Source organism: Perognathus longimembris, chromosome 6, assembly GCF_023159225.1.
Source record: "Perognathus longimembris pacificus isolate PPM17 chromosome 6, ASM2315922v1, whole genome shotgun sequence".
Lineage (NCBI taxonomy): Eukaryota > Metazoa > Chordata > Mammalia > Rodentia > Heteromyidae > Perognathus > Perognathus longimembris.
Genome location: NC_063166.1, coordinates 26,985,377 through 27,007,822, shown reverse-complemented (window position 1 = coordinate 27,007,822; position 22,446 = coordinate 26,985,377). Strand labels below are relative to the sequence as shown.

Below are 22,446 nucleotides of genomic sequence, written 5' to 3'. Positions count from 1 at the left end.
TAATTGTCTTCCATCCTAGGCTACTTAGTAGCATTTTTTAAGGTACCAGGTAGTTATTTATAGCTCTGGCTCTTGGATTCTCAAGACTTCACTTTAAAGAAAATTTCCTGCCTTGATTGAAGCAGATTCATACTTATAGATATTGTGCAGAAACTTTGAGTCACTTTTGACACCTTTCTTTCTCCTATCCTGTGTCTAGCCCATTGTGAATTCCATCTGATCTGCTGTGAGATGTCTGCCTTTATGACTCCATCTTAACTCCTGCTATCGGGGCTGGAGATATGGCCTAGTGGCAAGAGAGCTTGCCTCGTATACATGAGGCCCTGGGTTCGATTCCCCAGCACCACATATACAGAAAACGGCCAGAAGTGGCGCTGTGGCTCAAGTGGCAGAGTGCTAGCCTTGAGCAAAAGGAAGCCAGGGACAGTGCTCAGGCCCTGAGTCCAAGGCCCAGTACTGGCCAAAAAAAAAAAAAAAAAATTACCAAAATTACCTGCTATCTACTGACCCAATATTTCTTTGTCCTCCTTACTTTCCTCTTCCCTCCTATGAGAGGAAAGAGACTACTAGAACTAGATCAGTTGAAGCAAACTTGAAGGATTTGTGTTTATCCAAAGCCACAAGAAGGGTCTGTATTCACCCCACCTCATGAGCAAATGCGTGAGTTCCAGACTTTGAACACCAAGGTTTGGATGGATCTCAGACCCACTGCTGATTAGCACTATGGCCCAAAGCATGTTGCATAACCTCGTTTGGCCTTTCATTCTTCATCTGGAAAACAAGGATAGTAATAATAGCAACAACCTCATTAGTGTTATTTTGTGAGCATCAAATGACTTCATCAATCCAAATCAATTGGGTCATTATGTGGCACATTTTACATGTCCAATAAATAACAATGACATTAAGCAAAATTACACAGCAAAGAAAAGCTGTCTTTGTGGCCCTAAAAGGTGCATTACAAATAAGATTGAGCCAATTGTTGGAGCTTTTGTTTGTTTGTGCCAGTTCCTTCAAATTTGACCATGTCTTCTGCTGTCCACGGGTAATTTATGTCTTTTTGGAAAGTGATAGCTTATTATTTCATTTTTTTTAATTTTAAGACCTGCAGTAAACTCCATGCCCTAGTTGGAATCTGGGAACTCAGACTAAAATCTAATCAGCCACTGGCTTTCTTTCTGATGTTAAGCAGTTCTCCTTTTCCTGATGGAAAAACAAAGTGAGATGTGAATCTGGACCTTGTTGAGGGAAGTTTAGAAAGATTCTCAAAGAACTTCACTCTAAGGGGGGAAAATTGCCATCTGCACCAAAGGCAGTTCCATACTTCTAATTGCTCAAGGAGAAAACTAGGGCTGTGTGTGTGTGTGCGTGTGCATGTGTGTGTGTGCACCAGTCATGGGACTTGAACTTACACTGTCCCTGAGCTTCCCTTTGCTCAAGGCTAGTTATCCACCACCTGAGCCACAGCTCCATTTCTGGCTTCATCTGAGTAGTTTATTGGAGATAAAAGTCTCTTGGACGTTTTTTGCCCAGGCTGGCTTCAAACTGTTATCCTCAGATTCAGCCTCCTGAGTAGCTAGGATGGTAGGCATGAGCCAACAGCACCCAGTTTAGGGTCACCTTTTACACCTTTCTTTTCCTCCTGCCCCATGCCTGATCTGCAAAGAGATGTTTCTATTAATACCACTTGACTCCTGCCTCATGGTTTGTCTCCTCAGGCCATGCCCAATATAGTAGCCAATGAGACAGTGTTCCACAAAACCAGGTCATGAATGCATTAGTTTGCCAAAACTTCCATAACAAAGTACCACCAGCTATGTGGCTTGAACCATAGAGATATGTTCTCTCACAGTTCTGGTAGCTGGATGTCCAAGTTCAAAGTGCCAGGGTCTGGCCGAGGCCTTTTGCCAAGTCAATCCAAGATGGAAGGTGATTGGGTAAGAGAGGGCAAGGTAAGAAATAGCGAAGAAATTGCTTTTATAACAAACCCATTCCCGAGATAATGCAATAAACCAATGACAAGCCTGCCTTAATCACCTCTGGCTTGTTCCATCTCTCCACACTGTTGGATTGGGGATTAACTTTCTGGCACAGGCATTTTGTGGGACACATTCAAACCATAGCACTTAGTTGCCATCAACAATTCTTCACTGAATAAACTTTCTAGACCAGGCTTTGAAAAGAATACAGAGGGTGGCTATGCTCAAGGGAGCTGTACATCCCATTGAGGCTGCATGTCCCCTGAAAGGGTACTTTGCATAGATTAGTACCTGAGAGGGTACAGGGTGGGAGAGTAAGCGTGTATTAGGACTGGTAGCTACTTGTGGGGCTCAGAGTGGTCCCTGACAGCCCCAAAAGAGGAACAGCCAGAGAAAGAGGGAGAAGGGGGAATAGGAGATCATTCTAGTTGTTACATCAGAGGAAAGAGTGACAGAATGTTTCCAGATGGGTAATGATACCTTTAGTAAATAAAGGGAGAAAGTTGCCATTGTTCTCCAGGATTTTAGAAGACCAGCCTTAGAGAGTGAGAGAAAAGACAGCAGAGTATAACCAAACAGAAGGAAGAATCCTAGAGCCATTTGAACGGAAACAATGGAGGTCCTTGAGAAAGACCAGGCCAGCAGCAGTCGAAGTGGACTAGAGTGCCACCAACCAGAAGAAAAACCTAACCAGTCAGATCATCTGCTAAAGCTCGGTCCAACTCTGTAACTCCATATTAGATATATTAAAGTAGGTTAACTCTAATGTGAAAGTTCTTAGAACGGCTTTACCTCAGCTGGAGTAGCAGGTATAGATCTGGAAGACTAGAACCATGGTAAACCAGACCCAGGAAGATTCCACAACCTTCTTATAACTCTTAGCAATGCCTTCTGAGCACTCCTTTGCCAAGCACTGTGATAAAATTACACAATTCTTTTTTTTTTTTTTTTTTTTTTTTTTTTTTTTTTGGCCAGTCCTGGGCCTTGGACTCAGGGCCTGAGCACTGTCCCTGGCTTCTTCCCGCTCAAGGCTAGCACTCTGCCACTTGAGCCACAGCGCCGCTTCTGGCCGTTTTCTGTATATGTGGTGCTGGGGAATCGAACCTAGGGCCTCGTGTATCCGAGGCAGGCACTCTTGCCACTAGGCTATATCCCCAGCCCCACACAATTCTTTTTTTTAAAAAAAAATCTTTCCTTTGAAATAATACTCATTGAAAGCATATAGTTTATTATTTGCTTATAATGTCCCTTTGTACATTTATATATTAGCTAGGAATGAAATTGTTCACTTGTCAAAAATATTGACAAAAGAATCCTTATTAAATTGGACAGAAGAAATTAAATCAGTAGCCAAAAGAAAACTCTTCCATCTCTAAAATTCTATTACCCCATGACTATTTTTAAACCTTTCAGAGAACACAATACAGTTTATGATCCTAGGATAAATCTGTTTCATTTTCCTCATGTTACCTCAGGAGGCACAGGAAATTCAGTGTAATGCTGGGTCTTGAACTAGACAGTCCCCAGGGCTCCACTCGGGCTGACTGCAGTGTGGCTGCGGCCTTGGTTTGTTAATGATGTTTCACCTGCAAATCATGGTGCTCCATGCAAACAAGCAGACAAGGTTATTGCCTTCGCTAACCAAGCTTTTGGTCTTACTTGCTCATGAAGCAGCACTGATTTGAAGCTTAGGGCTTTGTTCACTGTATAGCAAATGCTATATGTTGAATAAAGTGTATTTACATACATACATACATACATACATACATACATACATACATACTAAATGAAGTGTTTTAATGAATTAATAGATCATCTCTCCATTATAAGATATCTATTTATTAATGAATAATACCTTATCTATTAGAGTCATCACACCAAACCAATATCTCTCCTATAGCAATATGTGAGTAGACAAGCAAGTTTCTCCATTAGTGGAAAGGGCACAGCTAGTGAATAGCCTGCCTAGAGCTCACTCACAGTCTCCTTTCCATTCCAACCTTTCTAGTACAACCCTAGCCAGGCATGACTTAGGACATTCTCAGAGGTCTAGAGACAAAGTCACATAGAAAAGCTTCCACTGACGGATTTCACAGCCAGAAATGGAGAATGTTGGAAGGCATAGGCTGTTGGTCCGACTCTACATTTTGTGGCATTCATCACATCCAAATCCCAGATGATATTTCAGAAATGTGGATCATTGGTCCCTGAGTGAAATGCAGTGGAAATGACCAATGCATTGGAACTGAACCCATTACTACTTCTGGAAAAAGAAAGTCAAAATACATTCTCTACTCAGAAAGGCTCTATACCCCCATCTATATATAGAACAGCATAGCTTCCTGCTGACTAAAGTCCAACAACAAAATAAAAAGCTCCAATGTTGCTCTTCTATCTTGGAAGGCTAATCCCAGGCCACGATAAACCACACAATGTGTGCTTACTTCCTTAAAATGAAGCTGATTAACTACTTTCTTGGGCGTCAGTGGTTATTTCTGTCATTTTTCAGCCTCAGGCACTGTAATTTGTAGCATAATTTCTCACACGTTTTTTGGTTTCTAAGAGGGAAATGGCTGATTGTTCTCTCTTCCCTTTGAAAAATCGCTTCATAACTCATGCAGGCAAAGTTACAGAAGCTCTCCCTATTGAAGTTTAATTTCATCTGCAGTATCATATTTGTAGATAATAAATTTCCTCAGTCCTTTGTGGAGATGAATGTCTCTCTCTCCCTCTCTTTTTTTTTTCATTTTAAGAGTCCCCGCATTTGAAATCAGATGCCAGATATCAGTATCATTTTATTTCTTTAGAAATTATGATAAATGGTTCTCAGATGTTTTTAAGGAAGATTAAAGATGTAAATGACAGTGATTTTTAATTTCACAACATGTCCTTGATTCCCTACAAGAGTTTCCAAGACATTGGAAACAAGTAATTCCCCAAGTAATTCCTCCCCTAAGAGGTGGAGGTGGTCACAGCATTTTCCTACCCATCAGCCAGTTGCCATGTGATAGACACTCTCTCCAAAGGGGACCCACCGATAGAATAACACGAATCACTCATCAGTTTCTGCATTCACTTCTCTATGAGTTATTGAAAATAAACCCTGTGCCTTACCCTGCCCCAGAAATGGACAGGAAGAATCACCCAGTTTCTTCATCCTTAAAGTCTACGGGATTTTCAGAAGCCTGTGACCATTTCAATGGTAGGAAAATGAGCATCACTGTGTTGTCTAAGTGCATGTTTGTTTGATTTTGGAAACAAGGTCTTGCTATGTAGAACAGGCTGGCCTTGAACTTGCTCTTCTCCTGTCTCAGCATCCACAGTGCTGGAATTACAGGTGTGATCCACCACACTTGCTTTCCACTGCGTTCCTCATCTATACACTTCCTACCTGATTGAAAAGAATTTTTATAAAGAGAGTTGGTTTCCAAAAAGAAGACTTATTTAAGTGTCATTCCTCAGAGAGACCAGATGAAGGGGAGAAAAACGAAACATTTTCTTTCCCGGGTGTGTCTACAGAGATATGAGCGAGTTTTGTTCATGCCCCACTCTCCAAGATGGGGCTATCATTTTATTCTCATGATATGCCAGTACTCCTAAGTTGAGTGGGGTTTGTTTTGAGTTTTTTTGTTTTGTTTTTTTTGCGGGGGTTTTTGGTATGTAGCAGTCCTGTGTTCAATAATGCCTGCCCCCTTCTAGCTGTCTCACCTTGAGGTTTTTCCCTCCTAGTGGGGAGATCATGATACTGGGAATATTTACATGATACAACTCTGAGAGTGTAGCAAGAAAGAGCCATTTCTGGGTACTCTAAGACGGTCACACTCCCCCCAACCCAGGGCCGTCTTGTTCCCCTAGGAACAATTTGCAATGTCTGGAAATACTTTTGACTTGTCTCTATTGGAGAAAACTCTACTGGTACCTAGTAAGTAGGGGACAGAAGCAATGCTGAATGTATCCCAGTCACACAAGGCAACCCTCCAAAGGACAGGATTGTATGGCCCAGAATGTCAGTCATGCTGATATTACAGAAAGCATTTAAAACCAAAATGCAACGTCTCCATTATTGGTTTAAAACAACATTTTACTATTTTTATTAGGTGTACATATTAATATGTACACTATAAATATTGACATGCATGTTAGAAATATTTAAATATCTGTTTAGTATAGGTTGTAAGCATATATAGTCAGCATATAAAATCTATGATAGCCAAGATCATTTACTTAAGCTAAAGCTAAGGCCTTAGCTTTGAATGACAGCATGTACAAGGCCCTGGGTGCCAGTCTAAGTATTGAAAAAGAAAAAGATGTGGCCAGGTACCAGTGGCTTATGCCTATAATCCTAGCTACTCAAGAGGCTAAGATATGGCAATCATGGTTTGAAGCCAGCCTGGGCAGAAAAGTCTATGAACTCTTTCCTCCAATTAACCACCAAGAAACCAGAAGTGGCACTGTGGCTTAAAGTGATGGAGCACCAGCCTTGAGCAAAAAAGCTCAGGGACAGCACCCAGGCTCTGAATTCAAGCTCCATCATTGACCCCCCACCCAAAAAAGAAGGAAAAAAAAGGAAAGGATGTGACTAAAGTAGTGTTATGACTTGAATATGAAATATTCCCCATATGCTCAGGTGTTGAATACCTGATCTCCAGCTAGTAGCACTATTTTGGAAGATTCTGGAAACTTTAGGAAGTTAGGCCAAGTTAGAGGGAGTGAGTCACTGGACTGGAGAATGGAGTGTCTTTGAAGGTTACGCCTGGTCCTCAAGCTCTTCCTCATGGTCTGCTTCCTGGCTGCCAAGAGTTAAAGAACCTTCCTCACTGGCCGCCACCATGATACTCTGGGGTCATATGAGCCTCTGAAGCTATAAGCTAAAACATAATCTTTCTTCCCTGTTTCGGTCACAGAAATGATTAAAGCTAACAAACACAATAGTTTTTAAGTTTTTCAGAAGTACTGATCTAACTATATAAATCAAATTAAAGTATACACAGACTTCAAAGATGGCTTATACAGATGACACAGTGCCTATGGCTCATATCTGTAGCTTTAACTACTCAGAGGCAGAAATTGAGAGGATTATGGTTCCAGGCCAGCCCAGGAAGAAAGTTTACAGTACCCCAGATCAGCCAATAGCTGGGTATGGTGGCATATACCTTCTAGGTACAGCTAGATGTATAAGCAAGAGGATCATGGTTCAGGCTTACCCCAGGCAAAAAGCCAGACCCTTTCTCAAAAGTAACGAGAACAAAATGGACTAGAGACATGGCTCCTGTGATAGAGCACCTACCTAGCAAATGCAAAGCCAAGTGCCATGCCAAAAAAAATTATATTCATAATGGATTAAGGAGGTATGGATATGATCAAGATTTAGGAAACATTGGATCAGTGAAGCATAAACCTTTTCTCTAAAGGACTGGATAGAAATATGTAAGGTTCTCTGGCATTTTGGTATGAGAGCAGCCATGATACTAGTTAAATGAATGCATCCCTTTACTCTCCTGACTGTTCTGAACCCAGTCCATTGGACTCACTGCTGTAGAAGTGGCCTATTACCCCATGAGTAAAATCTAAAATATTTACAAAGAAACCATACCCATTTTTATATATGTTGTTGACAAGGTATGTCTCCTCTGTCTTGCTTGGGTACAATTCATGTGTCTGTGTTCAAAGTACATAATCTTTTATCACAATTAAAACTTTAGATACAGGCAGAATATTATAACAAGAGTGAGTTCAAATCCCAACCCCTTCCCTTACCACCTGTATTCGTGGGCCAGTTAATTATCTTCTCAGAGCCTCGATTTCCTTTTTCATGAACCAGCACCTCTCCTGCAGCACTGTCATGAAGATGAAATGGGATACTGTGCGCAGAAGTTTCTAGAGTGGAGTAATACATTCAGTAAAGGTTCTCTGTTTGCAGTCTTTCTCCTTTTCTTTCTTCTCTCTATCCTAGTCCTTTCACTTATTCAATGAGGCCATCCTTGCTTTCATTATCCAGGCCTTTGGTAAAAATGCCAACAAATCTGGAGCCCTCAGAACATTGTAATATGCCATTAGATGCTCCTGAAAATTAAATGATACTACCTTAATACCCTTTAGCCAGACAGTGATGGCTATCACCTGCAATCCTAGCAACTCAAGAGCTGAGTTCTCCGGATCACAGCCCAGAGCCATTTGTCTCAAGATTCTTAACCACCAGACAAGAATGCCTATCATCTGCTTTCCATCCCTACCTTCCAGCTGTCATGTGCCCAGCTCTGTGCCTTTATAGAAACTAAGATATCTAAACCATGGAGGAAAGCAGGGATGGGGCAAAAGGTGAACTAGACATTTACAAGTTTCTTGCTTCCATCTTCCTGTAATACCAAAGGTAGAAATCCCAGCATAGCTGGAATGCAGTGACTATTGTTGCTGGACAGAGAGCCATCTTGCAGGACAGAACAGCAAGTCTCTAATTACTACACCTCAGAGTAAAAGGCTGTGTCCCTCACCTTGGGAACTAGCATGTACTCTACCTTCTTCATCCCATTATCATCATTAATGAAATTAGCAGAAATTTGTCTCTTAAACCACTAACACCTAAGGTTGCATTTTGTAAATACACCATTTAGTCCCATTCAGTAGTTGAGGGTTTGTGGTGATTAAGTAGATTTAATGCATTACCTTGAACATCATAGCTTATATTGTGTTAACTAGATTTCTCATTTGTGTCACTGAAGAGTTATGTGAAAAGTTTGGAAACAATGAAAGGAAGAAAGTTAATTGAATTTAAATGAGACATGGCAATAATTTACAGCTTAATTGAAAGCTTCAAAGAAAACTAATGATTTTATGTATCATTAAGTAAGATTTCTTTTGGATAAAATATTTGAAGGTTGAACATGTTGGTCTCTGGTATTACCTTATAGTTCATTTCTTTATTTTGTCATTCTTTAGTTTAGAATGGTAAAATACATCCACAGGAGTTCCCTGTTCAGAAATTCTTTAAATGAAGGATTAAAATTGTATACACAGTGAATCTGAAAGAATTAAAATGTGATCCAAGCTCAAGATGAAGCTCAGTGACAGAATGCTTGGCTGATGTGCATGGAACCCTGGGTTCCATCTTCATTAAGGAAAAACAATAACTAATTATATGCTCTGGCTCCACATTTCTCTTTATTCTTGTTGGACATCATGCATTAAAAGGATTCAGAAGTTCCCCAAGATTTGCGAGAGTCACTATCAAGAAAACTATTTTCATTCTTTTCGATGTTTTACATTTCCTAATTTTCTAGCAGTGACTGTTGGATAGCTTTATTTTTCTTTAATTAAAAAATATGGGCTGGGAATATGGCCTAGTGGCAAGAGTGCTTGCCTCTTACACATGAAGCCTTGGATTCAATTCCCCAGCACCACATATATAGAAAACGGCCAGAAGTGGCGCTGTGGCTCAAGTAGTAGAGTGCTAGCCTTGAGCAAAAAGAAGCCAGGAACAGTGCTCAGGCCCATGACTGGCAAAAAATAAAAATTCAAAAAAAATATACATACATACACACACACACATATTCTGAGTTAGCTCTAGGAACATCATTATTACTTCTAAAAAAAACCATCTTGCACAGGTGATCGGCTGACATACACCTGTAACTGTCTTCAGAGGCCTGACTCCATTGTTAACAGCTGTCTCTAGATCATCTTCCTGCCTGGATGTCTGTGCATGCATCTCTAGCATTCTGTTCATCCTGGCTCTGCAGCTCCATCTAACATATTTCAGCTATTGCGACATTTTAATCCATCTTTCCCACATGCAGTCCCTGCCAGTCACTCTGCATAGCTTTAGAGAACTAGAACCACATTTATTAACTCTCTCCTGGTTCTCTGGCTTCATCTCCAACTTCACCCCTACTCTGAGACATGGGAGTCACAAGTACACTTGTCTTTGGTCCCCTGGAGATATTGATCTCATTCAAAAGTATTTGTGAAACTGAGGTTCCTTTCTTAAAAGAAATGTTTAATTATGGTAAATACACATAAAAATGTCATGCTAGCTTTTTGAAAGTGTCCTGTTCAGTGGCATTAGCCATGTCCACATTGTTGTACAGCCTTTTCTACCATACATTGACAGGTAGTTAAAATTCTTCATCCTATTCCACATCATGGCCACCATCATGTAACCACTGTCCTGAAAGAATGATCCACACAGTGAGAAACAGGATGCTGTCTTGTGGGCACTGCCCCTTAGGACTGGGCAACCAACTTGTACAATAGTTCCCAGGCATCTGGATGGGGCACATTAGCTAAAATGAGTTTCTTCTTTCTTCCTTCTCTTTAAGCAGTTCCGAACAGCGAGTCCCCTGTTCCACTTCTTACCACAGCTCTGGTTTGCACTCAAGTGACGGTGTCACAAAAGCAGGACCCCTGGGCCTTCCAGAAATAAGACAAGTGCCAACTGTTGTGATTGAATGTGATGACAATAAAGAAAATGTGCCTCATGAGTCGGACTATGAAGACTCTTCTTGCCTATACACAAGAGAAGAGGAGGAAGAGGAAGAAGATGAAGATGATGACAGCTCATTGTACACCAGTACGTGCATCCAGCTCTCCATGGGGTGGGGGAAACATGTGGAAAGTGAGCTAACCCAGATGCCTGGGTTTCTGGGTTCTAATAAATCTAGTGTTACTAGCCCTCGGTTAATGAGCAGCTCAGCTTAAGCAGTAATAGGAGAAGGTACATATCTTCTAAATTCTTTAATAGCTATAAAAATTGCAACACCATTCTACCACCTCCATGACTCTTTGTTGATTTTGGGAGGGGTGCAACCCTTCTTTTATATTGCAAAGCTGAAAGGGCTTGAAAAAAATCTGTTCCCCTATAGAAAATATACAGAAATATTAATTGTTGTGTATGTAATAGATCCATGTTAAGAAAACCTTACCATATTTATGGAGTATGAATGTAAAATCTGTCATTTAAGACCTTTAAATAGACCAAGAGACAAAGAATGAAGAAAGCCAAGTTCGTTCAAAAGCTAACCATCTGGCCCTGAATAATAAACTGCAGCCTGATAGCCAGTTTGTAACAATTGAAATAATAACGGGCCCCATTTATTGAACATGTACTGTGTGCCCAGCAAAGTGCTAAGTGTTATGCATATCTTACAACTATCCTGAAGCATAGATATTACTTCCCCCATTTTACAGATAAGGACAGAAAACAGAGGGGAAGGAACTGGCTCAAAGCCTTGCATGTGCTAAGAGACAGTCCTAGGATTTTATTCCAAAGCCAATGTTCTAAAACCTATGCAGGATGAGAAAGAAAGAAAGAAAGAAAGAAAGAAAGAAAGAAAGAAAGAAAGAGAGAGAGAGAGAGAGAGAGAAAGAAAGAAAGAAAGAAAGAGAGAGAGAGAGAAAGAGAGAAAGAGAGAAAGAGAGAAAGAGAGAAAGAGAGAAAGAGAGAAAGAGAGAGAGAGAGAGAAAGAGAGAGAGAGAAAGAGAAAGAGAGAAAGAGAGAGAGAAAGAAAGAGAGAAAGAAAGAGAGAAAGAAAGAGAGAAAAGAAAGAAAGAAAGAAAGAAAGAAAAAGAGAAAGAGAGAAAGAAAGAAAAAAAGAGAGAAAGGAAGGAAGGAAGGGAGGGAGGGAGAAGGGAGGGGGAGGGAGGGAGGGAGGGAGAAGGGGAGGGAGGGAGAAAGGGAGGGAGGGAGGGAGGAAAGAAGGAAGGAAGGAAGGAAGGAAGGAAGGAAGGAAGGAAGGAAGGAAGGAAGGAGTGCTAAGTGAGATCCAAAGGAATCCTGAATCTGCGCTAGCTAAGAGCCTCCTCTTGCTCTCTGCTTAACAGGATTCAGAGAGCTAGCTACATTTCAGACCTGGTGAGAGTCCTGGTGAGCTATAAAAGGACCAAAGTGATGTATTGGAGAGATTCAAAGAGGAACAGCCAAAGACCCAAGTGACCCATAAGTAGAAGCAGCTGTCCTGCCTTGCCAAGGAATTGAATGTGCTGTGCTAGAATCTCTCAAGCTTCAACATTCTTGACCTTTTGAACAAGATCACTCTTGGTGGGGCCCATCTTGGGTGTGTTAGGATGTTTAGCAACCCCCCTGGCTTCTACTCATTAGATGCCAGTGGCTACTTTTCTACTGCAGTCTGTTTTGTCAACCAAAAATGCCTTTAGATTTTTTTTTTCAACTACTTCCTGGGGGCAAAAGCAACCCTGGCTTTTATAGATTTATGCCAACAGCCCTGCCTATTTAGATCTTGTATGTTAAAAAAATAAAACTACTTACATCCCCTCCCACCCCACCTTACCCTCACTTCATCTTTTATACATGCCCTGCTTCTCCCTGCCCCCCCCACCCCCCATCCAGCTCCAGAATAACTCTTTTCTTTCTCTTGGGAATTCCTTCCTTATAGCAGGTATAGATTCCCACTAACCTCCTGCTACGAGAATCTCTCCTCTCCTCCAGCCCTCCGGTATGAAGCCTTCCCTGGCTACAAAGGCCTCTGCCCCCTCCTTGCCTCTTCAGGGGGTGGCACTCCACAGCTAGTCTTGCCCTTCTTATAATGTCAGCTACATGCTGGGATTTTTCCAGAGGGAGAGACCTAATCACAAGCTCTCCATTTCTCCCCCCACATGCCCTGCCCAGTGCTACATGTATATAAAGTGTAGAGAAGGCTGGGACTCTACCAAGGTAGGTCTTATCAAAGCCTTTTGGGGTCCTTTGTCTTGCTTTTTACCCTATGATCCACAGTTGACTGTGTGGGAGCCCACACAGGTATTTGTCTGTGTCAGTGAACTCAGTTCTCCCTCCTGCAGGCTCCCTGGCCATGAAGGTCTGCAGGAAGGACTCTTTAGCCATCAAACTCAGCAACAGGCCCTCCAAACGAGAGCTAGAAGAAAAGAACATTCTCCCCAGGCAGACGGATGAAGAGAGGCTGGAGCTAAGGCAGCAGATCGGCACGAAGCTCACCAGGTAGGACAGCAACACCCGCTGGACCTAGCGCTCCAGATTGTAGTAGTAGTATGTGATCTCCATCTCAACTCATCTTTGGTGTCTCTGAATAACTTAACTGCATAAAAGGCAGATTGAAAATATCTGTGAGGGTTTTTTATTATTATTATTGACTGTTATGTCCCTGGGTTTGCTTCTATAGATCCTCTTCTTGGCTCAGCCAAGTCTAGATTTTTAGGCAGAGAACAAAAAGGCAGATTTCAAGGGAGATTGAATTCACCTATTTAAAAATATCCTCACCCCCATGGGCTTGAGGACTTACATATATTAGCATTAGAGTTTGGTTAAGAACAGAATACTGGGGGCTGGGGATATAGCCTAGTGGCAAGAGTGCCTGCCTCGGATACACGAGGCCCTAGGTTCGATTCCCCAGCACCACATATACAGAAAACGGCCAGAAGCGGTGCTGTGGCTCAAGTGGCAGAGTGCTAGCCTTGAGCGGGAAGAAGCCAGGGACAGTGCTCAGGCCCTGAGTCCAAGGCCCAGGACTGGCCAAAAAAAAAAAAAAAAAAAAAAAAAAAAACAGAATACTGGAAAAACTCTTTGCTGTACTGTTAAGTGGTTGGTAGTGATGCCTCATTACTAGTCTGGGTCTCTTCTTGAAGGATCACCTATATGTAAATATTAAAGATATAGACATGGCTTTCTGTTTTCTTGGTAAACACCTGGGTACCTATTTGCAATCTAGAACATATTTTTACAGAATTGGGTGGTATTTGTTGAGTACTTATTTTGTAGGCATTTTTCTAAATATTTTACAGGTATTCATTTCATATTTTGAGCCTCCCCATGGACTAGACATATTTATGCCCATATTTATGCTTCCTCTCTGTGGTAATACTTAACACATTGAGCATTTACATTGCACAGATACTTCTGAGTGTCTATAGAATATGTTGAAGTCTATAGGGATTTGATCCTAATTCTGCCTCTTACTAATTGTATAGCTTCAAATAACTGATTCTCTGAGTCACATTGCCTATGATTCAGTGTTTGTAATACACTGAGTTGAGAAAATTTAACAAGTTAATATAAATATTTAAACCAGTATCTGGCCTACATGATCCCAATTATCTGTTAATATTTGATTTACTCTTCCCAGCAACCCCTGAGTTTCACATCACCCAAGTGAGGAAAGTGGTAGATATGTAGGCATGGACCTCTTCTAACACTGTGCTGATATTCTTCACTCTCACCTGATCTACTTTGCTACTTTAGGGCAGCTTCTTTCTAGAATTAATCTAGTTTCCCCTTGAAGTATGTTGTGCAATGATACAGGGCTATGTAAATGATCAATACTGATGGATGGATTGGCCTTATATTATGACCTCAAGCTTTCTCTGTATGTCTGTGTGTGTGTGTGTCTCTCTCTCTTTCAATCTTTCTCTTTCTCTCTCTCTCTCATTGAATACACTAATGGGGTCACAGCATGGTTGTCTGGATCTTTCTCTCTCTGTCTTGGATGGTACCGGAATTTGAACTCAAGGTCCTCTCAGGGTCTTGCACTTTCTAGGCAGGTGCTTTACCACTTGAACTACAACTCCAGTCCCTTCTACTTTCACTGTTTTTCATTAAGACCTTGTGGTTTTGCTCAGGCCTGGATCTTGATTCTGTTTACAGCTCCCTCCCTAGTAGCTGAGATGACAGGCACAGGCCACCAGACACAGCTTTTTTTGATAATGTGATCAACTTTTTGCCCAGGTTTTGACCTAAAATCCTGATCCTCCCAATGACCTCCTGAGAAGTTTGGATTATAGACATGAGCCACTGAGCCCTGTCAAGGTCTTTCTTAAGATCTTAGAATGGACCTCTTAGAGAGTATGGCCCATAGTTAGTGTGCCTATGGCTGAACATCCTTTCTTCTGTTAAACTGAAAGTCCTATGAACTTCGGTCCATCAATCTTGTTCTCTTCCTCATGCAGCTGCTCAGAGGATTCTCTTTCTGGTCATGATATGCTTTAGAGCAGAGCCGATGCTCACTGTGCATACAGTGGACAATGTCTTCAGTGTCAGTGCTTCTTTGGGTATCATTGTTCCAGATTATGCTGCCAATGTCACTGGTTATAATACTCTGGGTCTCCCCAGATCTCTTCTCCCAGACTACATATAATCAAATCTTATCTCTGATACTGGGTGGGGTGTAACATTATGAAAACAGCAGTATTCTAAGGAGGAACATGGGAAAAGAGAAGGATGAGACCTTTGACCCTATCCCCTCTTCCCAGAGTTCAGCTCCACCCCTGATTGTAATCTTCCCCCTCCTCTGTCATAGTATAAGCAGAGCCCTAGCAGTGTGAGGGGAAATGGTAGACTCCTCTGTGAAGGGAGTGAGATGCCCTCCCATCTGACCATCCAGGGTGGCAGGTGACAGAAGTGAGAAAGGGCCTCACTATCCCACCACTATTCCCCAAAAGAGAGACAGCCCCTAGCCTCTCATGCCAGAACACATTTTCACATTACACCTCCATGACCAGCTGACAGTCAGGGCAACAAAACCCAGAGCAGAAAGTAATGCTGCAAGTCCATGACAGCAAGGAGTTTCTAACAAGTTTCTAACTGCCTGGAATTCATAAAACCCACAGAAAGTTTACCTATCACATGTTCATCACCAGCCTTCTCTCATTATGGATAGGAGAGTACATACCAACCAAGGAGCAGCAGAAATAGGAAAGACAGTATCGGTATTATTCAAGGCTCTGAGTAGTACTACATCCTGGTTCAGAATCTACTGCCTCTGTATATACACTCTTGCTACTGAAGAGTTTCTTTCCTTTGGTAAGACCTGTGGCAGCTCTAACCAGATTGCAGGGACTGTGCCTGAAGGAGAGGATGTGAGAATGCTTAACAGATTGACAAGGTGGTCCAGAGTTCAGCAAATCAGATGGAGAGGCCTAATTGGCATCTTAAAACCATCTCTGAGGTAGTACAGCTGTAGATTCCCACCCAGAGAGTCTAAGAAGCAATTCTCTTTACAAAGAGAGCCCAGCCTTGTGCTTCCAGCCAGTTACTCATCCCAAAGCCAGGGCAAAATGAAGATACTGCAGGTGACTGACCTAATTATCCTGGCTTCTAGCCCTGGTTTCTAAGTAGTCATTTGCCCTCCCTGGGCCTTAAACTAGGCCAACTGGTCATTGTATACAAAAGGCATGCCTCCTTGTTATAGAAAGTAACTAAGAGACTCTAGAAATCTGTTACAGGGTTTGCATTTCTGAAGCCATCAGTCTGTTCCTCTTGGGCTGTAGAAGTCAGCAGTAATAAACCAGAAATGTAAAACTCTTTGAAAACCATGTGTCCAGCTTTGCAGTCAGTCCTCATGCAAGAAGCAAGATAGAAGGTATAATTTCAGCATGACAGTTTTAATTGCAAAAGAAAAAAATAATATGTAACATTCCAAAAATACTACTAAAATCAAGGATGGGGAAAGAAACACAGGAAAATAATGTTACAAAGCTGAAGCTGGGATTTTAGACCCAAACTCCAGGAGTGTCCATGTCAAGTCCAGCCACTTGCTGGACAAATAAAGGGACATGATGAAAAAGAGAGGAAGAAATCTGTTCATGCCACTCTCCTAGCTTCTGCTGGTTTGCTGGAAATTTTTTGTTGTTCTTTGGCTTTGTATTTGTATCACCCCAACCTCAGTCTTCATTTCCACATGAAACCCTCTGTGGAGGGGAGCGGTATTCATCCCCACGTGCATGTCCATATTTTCCCCTTTCATGAGGGCAACGTTTACATTAACTTAGAACCCACTTTTAAAAAATGATTTCATTTTAAGTAGATTGCCTCTATAAGACCTCTATAAATACCTTGGCTCCACACTCTGGGGTTCTGAGATGTTAGGGTTTCAACATGAAAAATTGTGGGAGACAGGATTCTTCCCTTACTACCTGGGGAAACATGAAATGGTTCTATTAAAAAAGGGACCATGACCTCAAGTGCAAGTGAGTATGGCCAGGGAGATAATGTGAAAAAATGAAACAAGCAGTTATAAAAATGCTAACAAGGACTAGTGTGTACTGGAGCAAGATGAAAAATCCTTTCCTTATATAAATTAGCCCATCACTATAACTTCTACACCACCCCCCATTATTTTAAATTTTTTAAAGAAATTATTTTAAAGAAATTATGAGATAGTGGGACTCTAGTGGCTCACACCTATAATCCTAGCTACTCCAGGAGGCTAAGACCTGAGGATTACAATTGAAGTCAGCCTGGATACAAATGTCTGTGAAAGGGGCTGGGACTATGGCCTAGTGGCAAGAGTGCTTGCCTCTTGTACATGAAGCCCTAGGTTCGATTCCTCAGCACCGCATAAATAGAAAAGGCCAGAAGTGGCGCTGTGGCTCAAGTTGGCAGAATGCTAGCCTTGAGCAAAAGGAAGCTAGGAACAGTGTTCAGGCCCTGAGTTCAAGCCCCAGTACTGGCAAAATTATAAAAAATAAAATAAAGAAATGTCTGTGAGACTCTTATCTCCAATTAACTACCAAAAAGCTAAAAGCAGAGCTGGGCTTAAGTGGTAGAGTATCAGCTTTGGGCAGAGAAAGCCAAGAGTGTGAGGCCTTAATTCAAGCCCTAGTACTAGCACTAGAAAGAAAAGAAGAAAAGGGGAGGGAGGGAAGAAGGGAGAAAGGAAGGAAGGAGGGGAGGGGGGAAGTAAACAGCTACATCGTCAGCACTTCAGAGAAGGAAATCTGACATTTTTAAATGAGAATTCCAGTTTTACAAAACATTATTATATTAGCTTTCCATTATAGTAACAAAACCCTATACCTAACTTATAGTTGTGTAGATTTCTGTCTCCTTGGATTTGCAAAGGAGCTGACAGATTCACTGAGGGAGGTAGACAAGTAATATTCTGACCCTCCCCCATGAAACCTAGCATGGTCATTTTCTCTTACTTAGGACTTAATAACATGTCAGAAAAGAAAAGTATCCTAAATCTGTATTTTTTACTCCTCAGCAGTCCACAATGGTGTCACTATAATCAGCATATCAAATAATATGCAGAGGGGATTGCATACTAGTTTAAATCATAATGCAATGTTCAAGGAAGAAAATTGAAACCCATTTTTATGTCCACAGCACAGACAATAAAGTACAGTAATCCTGACTTCCAAATGCCGCTTGCATAGTATTTATGGTTTGAGAATATTGATGCTTAAGTGGCAAACGTATCCCCCTCAGGAATCTAACGACTAATGTTACGCGTGAGCTGGCTGTGCTCAGGCTAGATCACTTCTTCTGCAGCAAAAAACACTTTCTAAAAATAGGAATACCAATCAAAGGTTTGATGGATTCAATTCCACCTAAACTTACTTAGTGTCCCTGGATACACCTCATGGTGAAGTTACCAATTGAAAGAGAGAAGAAAATAAATGAGTTTGGAGCAGTTTCCTTTTAGACTTTACCTTCCCAAACCACCACCATCATGACCACCACCTTTCTTCCTCCTTCTCCTCCTCCTCCTCCTCCTCCTCCTCCTCCTCCTCCTCCTCCTCCTCCTCCTCCTCCTCCTCCTCCTCCTCCTCCTCCCTCTCCCCTGTGGTCACATGAAATGGGACACAGCTTAAAGACACAAGAAAGGAATGGGAAGAGGGCCCTTGCACCCACCTATCTGCAGATCTAAATAGCCTAGATGAGAATACTTTCCAAAAGATCCTGACTTCCTGTGAAAATGAAAATAGAAATTTGATGAAGGGAATGAGTCCAGATGAACATGAATAAAGTGCAGAACTAAGCTGTGCAGCATTTGCATTATAAACACATGGACTCTGAAGCGTGAAGCTGCTCTCAGATCATTTGACAGCATTCATGAATTCACGGTACAAGAGAGAAAATTGTTTTGCCTTTGTACAACTACTTAATAATTTTTTAAAGACAAAAAAAGAAAGGAAAATTTTCTTGGACGTCCTTCACAAAGGTTAGCATCGTCTAAATGGTGTCCATACCTGCCAACAATATGGCACTACCGTCTCACCGGAAGTTAAAGCAGCCACATGCTCATTGGGTATTTATAGTGTTCAGTGAAAGGTGAGGAAGATTTGAGTAAGGCCCTATGGGGACCTACACAAGTAGAATAAACTGCACATGTGGACATGCTGGCCTGGAGACATGGGTGACACTCATCCCAGGGCCCCCCAGGAATGGAGCCTGGCTGGGATGCCTTCAGCCACCTGCCCTCTCATCCCAAACTCCCACTGTGAAGAATAAACCCTGAGCTGGTGACATCCCGTGACAGGATTGTGTGTGTGTGTGTGTGTGTGTGCGCGCGCGCGCGCGCGCATTCTTACGTTTGCATTCATGTCTGTCTGTCTTAGAAGAAGAACCACAGTCTATGGCTTCACCCAGGATGTCAAGTTCTTAGTGTTTTATATCTGTGCCTCCCAGCTGCCCTGCTGAAGCCTGTGCATTTTTCAGTTGGTTAGAAAGTGTGGTGGACAGACAGCTGCCTCTTTCTCAGTGGAAACAAAAATGGCCACCATGTTTCAAACTTGCACTCATGTTTTGTTTTGTTGTTTCAACAGAAAGTGGCCATCCCTGGGAATTGTGGGTCTTTTATATTCATAGCTTTTTGTTTGGAAAGGTAACTGGTTATTCCAGCTGCATTTCAAACGTAGGGTATAAAAGTTGAGTAGGATACAGCTGTGTTCAACTATAAACTCAGCAAGGAATGAAGGACACACCTTAGCAGCTGTCAAGGTCCCATCGTTAGTCTAAAGTTAAAGCTCCCAATACTGACCTGTTATCCACAGCTTCCTTTTATTTCTCACATGGCATTTTCTTAATCATTATTGAGCTAATCTGCAGGTATCATTATTTTAATTATTTTGTACTTATATGTTGGACCATATTTTTTTTCTAACTCTTTTGTTTGTGGTGGTGGTGGTGGTGGTGGTGGTCATGGTGCTTGAATGCAGGGCCTGGGTGCTGTCCCTGAGCTCTTTGGTTCAAGGCTGGTGCACTGTCACTTTGAGCCACAGCTTCACTTCTGGTTTTCTACGAGTCTCACAGATTTTCCTGCCTGGGCTGGCTTTGAACCCAGGTCCTCATAGCTCAGCCTCCTGAGTAGCCAGGATTATAGTCATGAGCCACAAGCACCAAGGAGAATCATATATTTTTAGTTTTTATTTTCATTTTCTGAGTAGTTGTTCAAAGGGATTTCAACTCAACATGTCAATTTATAACTAAGAATGCATCTTGATCAATGTCACCCCTTCTATCATATCATTCTCCTTTCCACACAAGTAGCATTCTGGCACATGGTAGAAAAGAAAGCACTGACTCTTAAGTTTTGTTTCGTTTTGTTTTGCCATTCCTGGGGCTTGAGCTCAGAACCTGGGCACTGTCCCTGTGTTTCTTTTGCTCAAGGCTAGCACTCTGTACATGAGCCACAGCACCACTTCCAGCCTTTTCTGTGTCTGTGGTACTAAGGGATTGAACCCAGGGCTTCATGCATGCCAGGCAAGCCCTCTACCACTAAAATTCATTCCCAGCCAGCAGTAGATCTTAGACTGGCTGAATATAAGGAGGATCAACCCAAGCACATTGAGAGCTGTCCTCTTCAAGGAAATGAAGACCTGACATGTACTGGCCCTTTGATGTTGTTAAAATATTTTCCAGTGAGCACCTCATTTAATAATGTTAACACAGCTCAGCTGTTGGAAATGCCTCTTCGTGAGTGAGGAAGCAGAGCTGATGATCTTAGAGAGACAGTCAGTGGCAAAGAGACACATCTCCCAAATCCAGAACGCTGCTGGTTTCTGGCCTCTCCAGGACAGATATCTCCCTTCCTTCTCTGTTAGCTAGATGGACATTTCAGTTATGTGTACAAGTATGAGATGACACCTCCCGGGGATCTCTGGTGGTTCATCAGATCTAGGGTCTCAATAACTGTTGTGAAGCTTGGGTCAGAGCATTTAAAGCACTGGTAGAAAACTTGTCCAGAATGTCTAGAGTCATGCGCCCAATCCCCAGCCCAATCCAGGACACCAGATCCTAAAAGAAGAATAATAACTATGAAGACTGAAGAGATACCTCAGAGAACTTCTTAGCTGGCACCTTCCTATGAAGCTGGCCTGCTATAGTGAGTCGGTCTCTCAAATAATAAGTGAAGCTCTAATCATTTGTATTTATTAAGAATTTTTATCCTTGGTTTGTATGTGTGTACACATGTGTAAGTATATGTGCTGGTAATGGGACTTGAACTCATAGCCTCAGTGCTGTCCCTTAGCTCTTTTGCTCAAGGCTGGTACACTATCACTTCCATTTTTGTGTGTGGGGGGGTAATACAAGATAAAGTCTCTCAGGTTTGTTTGTCTAGGCCACGAACCTCAATCCTCAGATTTCAGCCTCTTGAGTAGCTAGGATTATAGGTGTGAGCATGGTGGGTCCTTGGTTTTAATGGTGAAGTTGGGATTGCCCATCTCCAGACTCATTTCCATTGTATCTAGTGCTCTCCCCTACTAGATTCATCATCCGGTTTGAGTTCGGGATGTGATTTTTCTGTAGCTCCTGCACAAATCGTACATAAAGTTCTGAGTATTTAAATAGCAGAACTGGTTTACAACTGAACATTTGTAGCACAGTTGTTTTTTCATGGATGCCTGTACATCTTTATTTACTGTCAAAATAACTCAAATGAAAAATGCTAATAAGAATAATACATTTTATTTTATCTTCATTATGTTTATTTCAGTCCTCTTGGAATACAACGATTTTTATAATCTCAACATTTACATATATGCCAAAATGAAATGGTAATTTTCAGATAGAACATAAACAGGAAAAACCTCCCAAAGATAAAAATGCTGGAAAAGTCACTTTCCCTGTGATTCTAAAAGCAATTCCTTTGAAATGTAAGTGAATACACATCTATTTTGGGAAGTGTGGTCATGAAAATTTGATGTTCTATGCCCATTGAATTACTAAAACAATAGTTTCTCAAAATGGGAAGCCTTGTTCCTTTGAAAAACATTAAGCAGACAGCTACTTAGCAGACACTGACAGGTAATCAATGTGGTGAAAAGAAGTTTGCCTACCTATCATAATTCCCGGCCTTCCCTTGCCTCTTTGACTTTCCTTAATTTGCTCATCCTTATGATTAAACTGGTCAGGTTTCGTCTTAAAAGGTGCTCTCTTCATCTGACCACCAGTGGCTCATACCTGTAATCCTAGCTACTCAGAAGGCTGAGTTCTGAGAATCATAGTTCAAATCCAGTCTAGGCAGGAAAGTGTGTGAGATCCTTATATCCAATTAACCAACAAAGGAAGTGGCGCTGCGGCTCAAGTGGTAGAGCACTAGCCTTGAGCTGAAGAGCTCAGGGACAGCGCCCAGGCCCAGAGTTCAAGCCCCACAACTGATGGGAAAAAAAAGAAAAGAAAAGAAAAAAACAGTCCTCAATTAACCAACAAAAAGCCAGCAGTGGCTCAAGTATAGAGTGCCAGGCTTCAGTGAGAAAGCTTAGGTGACAGTACCCACAC

At 41.8% G+C, this 22,446-nt stretch overlaps 1 protein-coding gene across 11 annotated transcripts in view; it reads left to right on the top strand.

Moving 5' to 3' along the window:
* The window catches only part of Phactr1 (phosphatase and actin regulator 1), a 432,942-nt gene that overhangs the window by 379,849 nt on the left and 30,647 nt on the right, over positions 1 to 22,446 (top strand). For all 11 annotated transcript variants that reach the window (XM_048348462.1, XM_048348465.1, XM_048348459.1 and 8 more), the window contains 2 exons: positions 10,298 to 10,545; positions 12,771 to 12,927. In XM_048348462.1, coding sequence (XP_048204419.1) covers positions 10,298 to 10,545; positions 12,771 to 12,927 — 405 coding nt within the window. The remainder of the gene's footprint in view (positions 1 to 10,297; positions 10,546 to 12,770; positions 12,928 to 22,446) is intronic.